Source organism: Bombus pyrosoma, linkage group LG15, assembly GCF_014825855.1.
Source record: "Bombus pyrosoma isolate SC7728 linkage group LG15, ASM1482585v1, whole genome shotgun sequence".
NCBI lineage: Eukaryota > Metazoa > Arthropoda > Insecta > Hymenoptera > Apidae > Bombus > Bombus pyrosoma.
The window spans coordinates 9,859,840-9,873,173 of NC_057784.1; the positions used below are offsets into that span (position 1 = coordinate 9,859,840).

A 13,334-nucleotide genomic window follows, 5' to 3' on the forward strand; every position below is an offset into this window, starting at 1 on the left:
ATGTGATCAAATAATTTGTACCATATTTTTATCATCGTTTTTCGTTCGTTCTATGTACCACTCACTGTATATATTTCATCGAATAAATTGATTTTGCATTCGAAACGTTTAATTCGTCTGGCTTTACGTTTATTTCTTCAGATTGTTCGTCAATCCTCACATTGCATAAATTTCAAAAATCCATTCGCGATAATATATAATGTTAAACCATGTATGATTCATAATGATACACGATATTCATAATTATAAATGCTACATACTTAGAGACATAGCCAGTAAAGACGAATGCGCTTAGGTACGATTCGTTATGGACGAGTCTACCACGTTGGCCGATCTTCTGGAGCTAAATCTTCACGAGTGCGAGGAAGAAGTGAAGAACATCGTGGACAAAGCCGTGAAAGAAATGTCTATGGAAAAGTACATGAGAGAATTGAACGCCACCTGGTCGAAAATGGAATTCGAGAAAGAAATTCACGCTAGAACTGGCGCTACCCTAATAAGAGCCAGCGAGGAATTGATCGAAACGTTGGAAGAGAACCAGGTACTTTCTACACGGATCGCTTGTTACGCACTCGAGCACGAATGTTGCAAGAATCACAGAAATTTAGCGACTTTTGAACGAATTACAGAACTGGTTTTTATCGCACTCGTCAGTTAGATTTGCACAATGTGATTCGTTTTACATAGACTGAACTAGCAGAAATCGTACTTTGTGAAAATTTAAAGAGACACGAGCGATTCGACGATGAGAGTTCGGAAAGATATTATAGCGACTTAAGGCACAGTGCGATTGATTTTGGAGAAAATCGACTCGATTAGGGCCACCTTGTTTGCTTTTCATAGGTCCAGCTACAAAACCTTATCACTTCGAAGTTCATCGCCCACTTCCTAGAGGAAGTCTCCAGCTGGCAACGAAAGCTGAGCATCGCCGATCAAGTTACTACAATTTGGTTCGAGGTGCAACGAACCTGGATGCACCTCGAGAGCATCTTCACCTCCTCGGAAGATATAAGAAGACAATTGCCAGTGGATGCCGAGAGGTTCGATCGAATCGACAAGGAATTCAAGCAAATGACAGAGGAGCTAGCGAAGACGCCAAACGTCGTGCAAGCAACGAACAGAGAAGGCCTGGTGTCTTCTCTCGATATCCTCCAAAAGGAATTGGTTCTCTGCGAGAAAGCCTTGGCAGAATATTTGGAAACGAAGCGTCTCGCGTTCCCGAGATTCTACTTCGTTTCGTCCAGTGATCTGTTAGATATTTTGTCGAATGGAAATCAGCCGGAGATCGTGGCCAAGCATCTGACAAAACTATTCGACTCCATGGCTCGATTGAAATTCGATGACGCGGCTGCTGGCTCGCCAAAACGCGTATTGGGTAAGTCGATCTCTGCAAGGAATAAAAGTTGATTTTTCGGAGATTCTTCGTCTGAGAAACGTACTGTAATATAAATTATACTATAAATTGTAAAGAGACTTTAAGTACATATTTATTCAACTCCACGTTCGATCCTTCATAGATCTACATGTTGGGAGATATTATTATCATAGAACGATAGCCGCGAAGTTTTTTGTCTCAAAGAATTTCGTCTGTCACTCTAAGCGTACCACTGTTCTTCTCTGCACGTATCACGTGCGACTAAATATTTTTATAGTAACAAACCTTTATTAGTTTGTGCTGTGCAGAAGTCTTGTATATTTCGAACACATGAACTGCCAAGCGACTATTATATATTTCGCCCTGGGAGCCGCGACAAATTAAAATATACTACGCCAAAACGTTTAATTTTTCATACATCTTATGCAATGAAATACTCCTGTCTCAAGGTATGTTCGCGAAAGATGGAGAGTACGTGGAATTCGCGAACTGCGAGATGAGCTGCGAGGGCGCAGTGGAGGCATGGTTAAATCGTTTGCAACAAGCGATGAGAGCCACAATAAGATACTATTTCAGCGAGGCTGTGATAACTTACGAGGAGAAGTCCCGAGAACAATGGCTGTTCGACTACCCAGCTCAAGTTTCTCTCTGTGGAACGCAAATTTGGTGGACGACCGAGGTGAACATCGCGTTCGCCAGACTGGAAGAGGGTTACGATAATTCTTTGAAAGACTATCTAAAGAAACAGATCTCTCAATTAAGCACACTGATCACGCTATTGATCGGAGAGCTAACGAAACAGGAGAGACAAAAGGTGATGACGATCTGCACTATCGATGTACATTCTCGAGACGTGGTGGCGAAGCTAGTGCAGTCCAAGGTGGAGACGTCGCAGGCGTTCCAATGGCAGAGTCAACTTCGCCATCGTTGGGACGAAAAGGAGAAGGATTGCTTTGCTAATATTTGCGACGCGCAGTTTAAATACTCTCACGAATACTTGGGAAATACTCCCAGGTCCGATGGTTCTTCGTCTCCTCTCCTTTGCATTTCTGTTAATTTTCGCAGTAGGGATTATGGAATCTAGCGTCTGGTTCATTGACACTTGCGTTAAAATATTGCTGATTATTGTGTTCTTTGTACGCTTCATATTTTACTCGTCGTTTGAATTTTCAATTCCTTGGATAAAATCGATTTTTCTTTATTCATTTTTAACCGAGTAATCATAGAAGCGTCTTGTTAAAGATCGATTCAGTTAATAGGCTAGTATTTTCCCATAAACGCTATGAAAAGTATCGTAAATGATTAAAAAAAAGCAACGGTGTCCGAGAAGCTCGACTTGATTGTCTCCACATTTCTTTTTTAATTTTTTAATTATATACATAAGTGTATAATTAGTATCTATACTTTTCAATTTACGGGGAAGATCGACGTGGCTTCTCAACAGTCCAAATAGTAACCAGACAGTAATTATTAATTATAATTAGACAGGATTCTTTAAAAGCTTCCTAATTCCAACTAAATCATTTCTCTCCTATGCAGATTGGTTATAACACCGTTGACGGATAGATGTTACATAACTCTGACCCAATCTCTTCATTTAATAATGGGTGGTGGGCCAGCAGGCCCAGCGGGCACTGGAAAAACCGAAACCACCAAAGATCTAGGCAGAGCTCTCGGCATAATGGTCTACGTGTTCAATTGTTCCGAGCAGATGGACTACAAATCCTGCGGTAACATCTATAAAGGATTAGCCCAAACTGGCGCCTGGGGTTGTTTCGACGAGTTCAACCGAATCACGGTCGAAGTACTCTCCGTAGTAGCTGTCCAAGTGAAATCGATTCAGGACGCCATTCGAGATAAGAAAGAGAAATTCAACTTCATGGGAGAAATAATCAGCCTCGAACCAACGGTCGGTATATTCATCACGATGAATCCAGGTTACGCAGGACGAACAGAGTTACCGGAGAATTTAAAAGCCTTATTCCGACCGTGTGCCATGGTAGTCCCCGATTTTGAACTCATCTGCGAGATTATGTTAGTGGCAGAGGGATTCCAGGTAGGGATTATGGTTTTATTTTATTTTATATTAAAGAAATTCGTGTACGCGTGTATCAAAGCTACGTCTATACTTTGATCTATGCATCTTTTGTATTATTTCACGTGTATTTTGATTCGTGCGATTCCTACAACTACGAACTTTGGTTAAGCTACGAATTTGCGCAAGGAAAATACGATTATGCAACATTTCCATGTTACAGATAAAAAAATAAATATTAGTACCGCTCCCATTAACAAAATTTATTCGAATACACGTGTACACGTACATTTACGTGGCCTACTTCAAAAGTAACGAAGCTTTATTTATAACAGTCTTTCTACGTTACTTTTTAAAGGTCTTGGAAAGCTCTCTTAGAAGATATTTCTTATACGAAGGAGAATTTTTAAATTTTTATCTCTCCAACTTTGCGTATAATTCCCCTGTCCCTCTATCGTCTCACCGGTCCTTCTCTGATCTTTCTATAATATTAAAAATATACGAAATAGGGTCCTCGAAATTGCAGGATGCGAGAATTCTAGCGAGAAAGTTCATTACGCTGTATACTCTATGCAAGGAGCTGTTATCAAAGCAGGACCATTATGACTGGGGATTGCGCGCGATAAAGTCGGTCCTCGTGGTCGCCGGAAGTCTGAAGAGGGGAGACCCCGGCAGACCGGAGGAACAAGTGCTCATGAGAGCTCTTCGAGACTTCAACATTCCCAAAGTGGTTTCCGACGACCTGCCTGTGTTTATGGGTTTGATAGCCGACCTGTTCCCCGCCTTGGACGTTCCCAGAAAACGCGACGTGGAATTCGAGAAGATGGTTAAACAGGCAGCAGCTGATTTGATGCTGCAACCAGAAGACGGCTTCATCCTCAAAGTCGTTCAACTGGAGGAACTATTAGAAGTACGACACTCGGTTTTCATCGTGGGAACTGCAGGATCCGGAAAGACTCAAGTTTGGAAGTCGTTGTTTAGAACGTATCAAAACATGAAGAGAAAGCCTGTATACAACGATTTGAATCCGAAAGCTGTAACGAATGACGAATTATTTGGTATAATTAATCCAGCGACCAGAGAATGGAAGGATGGCTTGTTCTCGGTTATTATGAGAGAACAGGCTAACTTGGGCGGAGAGAATCCTAAGTGGATAGTTCTAGATGGCGATATCGATCCCATGTGGATCGAGTCATTGAACACTGTCATGGACGATAACAAGGTTCTGACTTTAGCTAGTAACGAAAGAATAGCTTTGACTCCTGTAATGAGGCTGCTCTTTGAGATCTCTAATTTGAGAACTGCTACTCCAGCTACCGTATCCAGAGCAGGGATTTTGTATATCAATCCTCAGGATCTAGGCTGGAATCCTTACGTCACGAGCTGGGTGGAGAAAAGAACGTCGCCAATTGAAAAATCCAATTTGGTTATGTTGTTTGACAAGTACATCCCTGCTAGCTTGGAAACATTAAGAACAAGATTCAAAAAGATAACACCGATCGCAGATATGGCGCACGTACAGATGCTATGTCATCTTCTTCACTGTCTTCTCAAGCCGGAATTAACCTCCGCTGATTTCTTGAAGGAACATTATGAACTCTACTTTGTTTTCGCTGCCGTTTGGGCTTTTGGTTCCTCGATGTTCCAAGATCAAACGATAGATTATCGCGTGGAATTTAGTAAGTGGTGGATAAATGAATTTAAACAGATTAAGTTTCCTTCGCAAGGCACTGTGTTTGATTATTATATAGACTCTGAGACAAAGAACTTCGTTCCGTGGTCTCAGCGTTTGCCAAAGTTCGAATTGGACCCTGAAATACCTCTGCAAGCTGTTTTGGTTTACACTGCGGAGTCTATTCGAATTAGGTACTTCTTAGATTTATTAATGGCCGAGAAACATCCAGTGATGTTAGTTGGAACAGCTGGTTGCGGGAAGACTGTTCTCGTAGCAGAGAAACTTCTACAGTTACCTGAAAATTACACAGTATCCAATGTACCCTTTAATTTTTACACTTCTTCGGAGATGCTGCAGAAGATTCTGGAGAAGTCTCTGGAGAAGAAGGCTGGTAGAAATTACGGCCCACCTGGGAATAAAACTTTGGTGTATTTCATCGATGATTTGAATATGCCAGAAGTTGACGCTTATGGAACTGTCCAACCGCATACTTTGATCCGTCAGCATTTGGATTACGGTCACTGGTACGATAGAACGAAGCTAACTCTGAAAGATATTCACAACTGTCAATACGTTAGCTGTATGAATCCTACGGCTGGATCTTTCACTGTCAATCCTAGACTGCAGAGGCATTTTTCCGTGTTTGCGGTCAGTTTTCCTAACAGCGATTCGTTGACGACTATTTATTCGTCTATCTTGAGGCAGCATTTGTCCAACATGGAACACAGGTAAGCTTCGAAAATTAATTATTGTACGAAGCGAAGCAGTACAACAAAATGAAACACCTAAGTATCTTCGTTGTTCGATCGTTGTATGATAATTAACGCATTTCGTAGGTTTCCCATTTCTGTCGTCGAAATGTGTAACAGCATCGTTCAAGCGTCGATTCAGCTACATCATCGTTGCGCTCAAATGTTCCTCCCAACAGCAGTGAAATTCCATTATATCTTCAATCTTCGTGACTTGTCGAACTGCTTTCAAGGATTACTATTCAGTGGGAACGAGTGTCTACAATCTTCTATAGACTTAATCAGATTATGGCTCCATGAGACGCATCGCGTTTACGGAGATAAGCTTACAGATGAAAAGGACATAGAGAGCTTTTCTAAACTACAATTGGATATTTTGAAGAAGAACGTGGAGGAAATTGACGAGGGTGCCATTTTGGAGAAGCCTAATATCTATTGTCATTTTGCAGGTGCGCAAATGCTTGCAAATATTTCGCTAAAAATCGCGTATCACTTGGATCTCAAACACGCCGCGAGAAAGAAAAAGTTGAATAAATTTGTTATATTGCAAGGTGGAGTCGGAGAGCCAAAGTACATGCCGGTAAAGGACTGGGCGACTCTGCATCGATTGCTATCGGAAGCAATGGTCAGCTACAACGATCTAGTAGCTGCTATGAATCTGGTGCTGTTCGAGGATGCCATGATGCACGTGTGCCGGATAAACAGGATCTTGGAGTCGCCTCGAGGCAGCGCTCTCCTCGTCGGTGTGGGAGGTTCTGGCAAACAAAGCTTGTCACGATTGGCTGCTTTCATAAGCTCGCTGGAGGTATTCCAAATTCAGTTGAAGAAGGGTTATGGAATCGTCGATCTGAAATTGGAGCTCGCTGTTCTGTATAACAAGTCGGGTTTGAAGAATCTGGGCATCGTGTTCTTGATGACCGACGCTCAAGTGGCGAACGAACAATTCCTCGTGCTGATCAACGACATGCTTGCTTCTGGCGAGGTTCCAGATCTCTTTGCCGAGGACGAAGTGGAGAACATAATAGCAGGTCGATGAATATTTCAGGTTGTTTGTTCTTTCTTTCGGAACAAGGATCATCAACTTCAAAATCTCTGTGATTCAACTCGTTCTTTCTTTCTCTTTTTTTCTTTAAACCACTCCAAATCGATTTCTATTTGAAACACGATGCCTAAATCATTCGTTTACTTTTATTCGTTTACAATAAGGATTATCACGTACGTAAATATTCGTACGATTTAATTCGCTAAAGTATTTTACGACGATCGAAATACTCGGTCACAGGAGTTCGTAACGAGGTGAAGGGCGCTGGTATGCTAGATACCCGCGAGAATTGTTGGAAGTTCTTCATCGACCGGGTACGCCGCCAGCTTCGGATAGTTCTCTGCTTCTCCCCTGTCGGATCCACTTTAAGGATTCGCTCGAGGAAATTCCCGGCCATAATAAATTGCACGGCGATAAACTGGTTCCACGAATGGCCGCAAGAAGCTTTGATGTCTGTGTCGAAGAGGTTTCTGCAGGAGTTGGACGAACTTCCGGAAAATTACAGGTAGAGCGGAGAATATCGATCGGGACGCCCCTGAAACGCGTGGTACGCGCCTTCAATAGCGGAGAGGATGCTGAGCAATAAATATACGGATGCTTTCGATGCAGGGAGGCTGCGGCGAAATTTATGGCCCACGCTCACACGACCGTCAACGCAGCCAGCAGACATTATTTGGCCAGCGAGCGCCGATACAACTATACCACGCCAAAGTCCTTTCTCGAGCAGATCAGTTTGTACACTAGATTGTTGAAAACGAAGGCTTGCGAGCTTCGTGGTCGAGTAGCTAGGCTGGAGAACGGTTTGGAAAAGCTTCGTTCGACTGCGGTACAGGTGGATAAATTGAAAGAGAAACTGGCGATGCAAGAGATAGAATTGCAGCAGAAGAACGACGCAGCTGATGCTCTGATCGCCATTGTTGGTATCGAGACGGACAAAGTACAAAAGGAGAAGGCTATAGGTAAATACTTTAGGTAAACCAGTCCTTTTTGCTTGTATTTCACGTTTCGTGTTTCGTATAGCGGACGAGGAGGAGTCGAAGGTTGCTATAATAGCTGAAGAGGTATCGAAGAAACAGAGGGACTGCGAAGTGGACTTGATGAAGGCAGAACCGGCTCTCTTGGCTGCCCAAGAGGCTCTGAATACACTGAACAAGGCGAATCTGACGGAATTGAAGTCGTTTGGTTCGCCACCAGGTGTTGTAACGAACGTAACTGCCGCTGTGATGGTTCTCTTGGCTCCAGCTGGGAAAATACCCAAGGACAGGAGCTGGAAAGCTGCCAAGGTACTTGGAACAAGGTCATCGCTAGTCCGTGCTCGACCGTACACCTATGCCGGATAGTTATAAACGCATAGAACGGACTATGGTATCAAGATTTCTCAAAATCTTTTGGCCGGAAATCTTTAGTCCGCCACTACCGCTGTCTTTTTCTTTATTATTTTTGCATATTCCTTTGAAAACTTACTTTCCGTGCTAATTTACCTCGAGAGAAGTTCAGAAATACGCGAGAAAATCACGAAGGAAAAAAAATCACTGCGAGTTCTAGTGAATTATACCACTCTGCGTGAGATTATTTCATCCGCGTTGCTTCTTCAGATCATGATGGCGAAGGTCGACACGTTCTTGGACTCCCTAATCAACTACGACAAAGAAAATATACATCCGGAAGTAATCAAGGCGATTCAACCGTATCTGAAAGACTCCGAATTCGAGCCAGAATTCGTGAGATCGAAATCAGCGGCAGCTGCGGGTCTCTGTGCCTGGGTGATCAACATTATTAAGTTTTACGAGGTGTTCTGCGACGTGGAGCCAAAGAGGAAAGCGTTGGCACAGGCGAACGCAGATTTGGCCGCTGCTCAGGAGAAGTTAAGCGTGATCAAACGCAAAGTTGTTGTACGTAAACTCTGCTAAACGTGATTCCGAACAAGTTTAGTTAGAATGCTGTTTCTGGAACAGTCGTTGGAAGAGCAATTGGCGAAGCTGACGGCGGACTTCGAACAGGCAACGTCCGAGAAGCTCAAGTGTCAACAAGAGGCAGACGCGACCAACGCTACGATTGCTCTGGCTAACAGGCTGGTCGGTGGTTTGGCCTCGGAAAATATACGATGGGCGGATTCCGTAGCCAAGTACGTCCAAATTTATAGCCATATACATAGCTAATTTAACAAATTCTAAAAGTTTCAAGCGCTTGATAATACCCAAAGCGTATATATAATTTTCCGTAGACGTTTTAACACGTACGAACACGATTGTACAAATCTTTTAAAGAAAAAGTTCTAAAGTTTCATGCAACAAACTTCCACCCTACCCGGTGACGTTCTTCTGGTGACATCGTTCATATCTTACGTGGGCTGTTTCACAAAACAATTTCGCCAGGATCTGCTACACAAGCAATGGCTACCGTTTTTACGTAACGTAGAACCGACGGTTCCAATCACGGAGGGTCTGGACCCTCTGTCGTTACTGACGAACGACACACAGATAGCCAAGTGGAACAACGAAGGACTTCCAAACGATAGAATGTCGACGGAAAACGCAACTATTCTGACGAGTTCCGACCGATGGCCCTTAATGATCGACCCTCAGGTATAGGTCTATCTGTCACAAGGTCGCCTAACGTCACTCGGATCTTCATCATTATTTTTCCTTAGCTGCAGGGAATTAAATGGATCAAGCAGAAATACGGGGAGGAACTTCGTGTCATTAGGCTCGGGCAGAAGGGTTACTTGGATGTCATCGAGCAATGTCTAGCAACCGGGTCGACCGTGCTCGTCGAGAACATCGGCGAAACGGTCGATCCGGTGTTGGATCCACTGTTAGGCAGAAACTTGATTAAGAAGGGTCGGGCGATTAAGATCGGCGACAAGGAGGTCGAATACAATCCGCTGTTCAGATTATTATTGCACACGAAGCTGGCTAATCCCCATTACAAGCCCGAGATGCAGGCTCAAACTACTCTAATTAATTTCACGGTAACGAGGGACGGTCTCGAGGATCAATTACTAGCGGAGGTAGTGAAAGCCGAGCGACCGGATCTCGAGGAGCTGAAGGCTGAGCTCACCAGACAGCAGAACGATTTCAAGATTACGCTCAACAGTTTGGAAGATTCCCTTTTATCGAGGTACGTTGCTCGTTCGACCTTTCACAACAATTTCCATTTCCTTTACTCACAGCGTCAGTGTTTCCCAACCTTTTCTCAGTTATCACTCCCTTTCGTATTAGCCAGATAACCCGAGACCCTCCCTTCTACGTAATTATATACCAAGATTACCGATAAAAACGCGATAAGTATATTTTTATCGATTACTTTGTTTCACTGTCATTTTACGCTTAAAAAGGAAACATTATCGTCTATTCCCCCTTCTAATCTTCTTATAGAAAGTGGTACACAGGTTGGGAACTCGAACTCTATAGTTAGCCCCTCTATCCTCTTGTTTTCGTCTTGTTTCTGAACGAATTTCAAAGGATTTACAGCGATGGAAATACAATTCGATTTGAACGATAAAATAACAATTTCGTGGACAGATTGTCTTCAGCGGGCAGCAACGTTTTAGAGGACACGTCGTTGGTGGAGAATCTGGAGACGACGAAGAGGACCGCGGCAGAAATCGAGTCGAAGGTGACGGAAGCCCGCGGCACAAGCCGTGAGATCGACGCCGCAAGAGAATTGTATCGACCAGCGGCAGCCAGAGCTTCTCTCCTCTACTTCATCCTGAACGATCTGAACACCATCAATCCAATCTATCAATTTTCCTTGAAAGCTTTCAGCGTGGTGTTTCAAAAAGCCATCTCGAAGGCCGATCCCGCCCCAGACGTGTCCGCGAGAGTGAAGAATCTGATCGAGTGCATCACCTATTCCGTGTTCATGTACACTAGCAGAGGGTTGTTCGAGTGCGACAAACTGATCTTCGCGTCGCAGATGGCCTTTCAGATACTACTCGCTAGAAACGAGGTGACTGCAGCAGAGTTGGACTTCCTCTTACGGTTCCCCATCACGCCGCACGTTACATCCCCCGTTGATTTCCTTTCCAATATCAGCTGGGGTGGAATTAGGAGTCTCGCTAGTAGAGAAGAATTTCGGTAATCGAAATTTCACGTACTCTTTTAACTTAAATCGTTAAATCGTTAAAAATCATAATGATGCAAGTAAAAATTTGGAGAATTTAGATTTAATCAGAAATTTCAACTTTTGAACGAGCAATGTTAGCGATTAGTTCCATTTGATTGGTGGCGTTACAGCTTTATTTTTATTTTTATTTTACGATAAAGTAATACGATAGCGTAACAACGAACGCAAGTCAAAATATCGAGGATATGGAAATATCGTTACTGGTTGCGTACGATGATGTTTCTTTTGCGCAGCAATTTAGACAGAGACATAGAGACTTCGGCAAAGAGATGGAAAAAGTTGGTGGAATGCGAGTGTCCGGAACGAGAGAAATTCCCGCAGGAATGGAAGAACAAAACGACTATTCAGCGTCTGTGCATGCTCAGGGCACTGCGACCCGATAGAATGACCTACGCAATCGCAGCATTCATCGAAGAGAAGCTTGGTCCAAGGTATATCGAAGGTAGAACCGTCGAGTTCGCAAAATCTTACGAAGAAACCAGCCCTTCTACGCCTATCTTCTTTATCCTTTCTCCTGGGGTGAATCCTTTGAAGGTAACGAAACATTTCCGGAATGAATAAAAGCATTCACCGTGTCCCACAACTTTCACCTGACAAACCTATGAATTTTCATTTAATCAGGATGTAGAGGACCTGGGTCGTCGCTTGGGTTACACGTTGGATAATCAAAATTTTCACAACGTGTCGCTGGGTCAGGGACAGGAATCCGTTGCAGAAGAAGCTATGGACGTGGCCGCGAAGAACGGCCATTGGGTGATTTTGCAGAATATTCATTTGGTGAAAAAATGGCTGCCATTATTGGAAAAGAAATTAGAAATGGCCGCAGAGGGCTCGCACGAGAATTACAGGGTGTTTATGAGCGCGGAACCAGCTAGTACACCAGCAGGACACATCATTCCTCAAGTAATATTTTATGCTTAACATCGTTGTGTTCTCGAGCACGAATATATGGTCGTAGGAGATAAAGTTCGAGAGCGTACAAAAAGCTGAAAGTTCACCGAGTTTTCAGCTCGAGACACAACGATATGGAATTTGATGCTGTAAAACACTAAGAGGTTAATGAAAGATTAATTAGGGGATCCTCGAGTCGTCCATTAAGATTACGAACGAACCACCCACGGGGATGCAGGCGAATCTGCACAAAGCTCTGGACAATTTCACTCAAGAGACGTTGGAGATGTGCAGCAAGGAGGCAGAGTTCAAGGCCATTCTATTTTCTCTCTGTTACTTCCACGCGGTGGTCGCGGAGCGCCGGAAATTCGGCCCACAGGGCTGGAATAAAATCTATCCCTTCAACGTAGGCGATCTTCACATCAGTGTCAGCGTGTTGTACAATTATTTGGAAGCTACGTCGAAGGTGCCTTGGGAGGATTTGAGGTTCGTCTCGATTTCTTTCGTTATTTTTCAGCAGATCGAGCAATTGTAGCCGGTCGTTTGTCACATTCTTTTCACAACGCACTCGTGCATATTCGTAAAGGTATCTTTTCGGCGAAATTATGTACGGCGGGCATATAACCGACGACTGGGACAGAAGGCTGTGTGTCTCCTATCTCGAGGAATTAATGCAACCCGAATTAGTCGACGGAGAGTTGCACTTAGCGCCAGGTAACAAATTTCTCGTTAGAGTTCGAGCATTTTTATCGATGGTTCTTCTCGTAATTGGGGAACAATTAACGATTTAAATATTGCAAAGGATTCCCAGCGCCACCAAATACAGATTTAGTCGGTTACCATGCCTACATCGACGAAGCGATGCCTGCGGAATCACCCTATTTGTACGGTTTACACCCAAATGCAGAAATAGGTTTCTTAACGATGACTGCAGAGAATCTCTTTAAAACCGTCTTTGAGATGCAACCGAGGGACGCGGGTAGCTCTGGAGGACAAACAGTGACCAGGGAAGAAAAGGTAGTCGTTTAATCTGTTCGATATTAACCATCAGGCGATAACTTTGCTGTGTTGAAAGGTGAAGCAAATACTGGACGAAATAATGGAGAAACTTCCAGAGGAGTTCAATATGGCCGAAATAATGGGCAAAGTGGAAGAAAGGACTCCGTACGTGATCGTAGCATTCCAAGAGTGCGAACGAATGAATCATCTGACCACGGAAATAAAACGGTCGTTGCGCGAACTGGATTTAGGCCTGAAGGGAGAACTAACGATCACTTCAGATATGGAGGACTTGGAGAACGCGTTGTTCCTTGACCAAGTGCCACCTGTTTGGGCTCAAAGGGCTTATCCATCTTTATTAGGACTGGCAGCTTGGTTCGTCGACCTGTTACTACGGATCAGAGAATTGGAAACGTGGTCCACTGACTTTGTCGTAAGAT

General features: G+C 43.6%; 1 protein-coding gene across 1 annotated transcript in view; it reads left to right on the forward strand.

The window, feature by feature from the left end:
• LOC122575390 (dynein beta chain, ciliary) overlaps nucleotides 1-13,334 on the forward strand; it is a 38,915-nt gene that overhangs the window by 7,191 nt on the left and 18,390 nt on the right. The window contains exons 15-35 of the mRNA XM_043744234.1: nucleotides 296-541; nucleotides 844-1,375; nucleotides 1,825-2,389; nucleotides 2,915-3,431; nucleotides 3,937-5,813; nucleotides 5,922-6,283; nucleotides 6,386-6,862; nucleotides 7,117-7,381; nucleotides 7,486-7,835; nucleotides 7,897-8,159; nucleotides 8,472-8,768; nucleotides 8,832-9,001; nucleotides 9,158-9,461; nucleotides 9,527-9,996; nucleotides 10,401-10,955; nucleotides 11,238-11,538; nucleotides 11,626-11,907; nucleotides 12,080-12,381; nucleotides 12,482-12,609; nucleotides 12,698-12,912; nucleotides 12,971-13,327. Coding sequence (XP_043600169.1) covers nucleotides 296-541; nucleotides 844-1,375; nucleotides 1,825-2,389; nucleotides 2,915-3,431; nucleotides 3,937-5,813; nucleotides 5,922-6,283; nucleotides 6,386-6,862; nucleotides 7,117-7,381; nucleotides 7,486-7,835; nucleotides 7,897-8,159; nucleotides 8,472-8,768; nucleotides 8,832-9,001; nucleotides 9,158-9,461; nucleotides 9,527-9,996; nucleotides 10,401-10,955; nucleotides 11,238-11,538; nucleotides 11,626-11,907; nucleotides 12,080-12,381; nucleotides 12,482-12,609; nucleotides 12,698-12,912; nucleotides 12,971-13,327 — 8,835 coding nt within the window. The remainder of the gene's footprint in view (nucleotides 1-295; nucleotides 542-843; nucleotides 1,376-1,824; nucleotides 2,390-2,914; nucleotides 3,432-3,936; nucleotides 5,814-5,921; nucleotides 6,284-6,385; nucleotides 6,863-7,116; nucleotides 7,382-7,485; nucleotides 7,836-7,896; nucleotides 8,160-8,471; nucleotides 8,769-8,831; nucleotides 9,002-9,157; nucleotides 9,462-9,526; nucleotides 9,997-10,400; nucleotides 10,956-11,237; nucleotides 11,539-11,625; nucleotides 11,908-12,079; nucleotides 12,382-12,481; nucleotides 12,610-12,697; nucleotides 12,913-12,970; nucleotides 13,328-13,334) is intronic.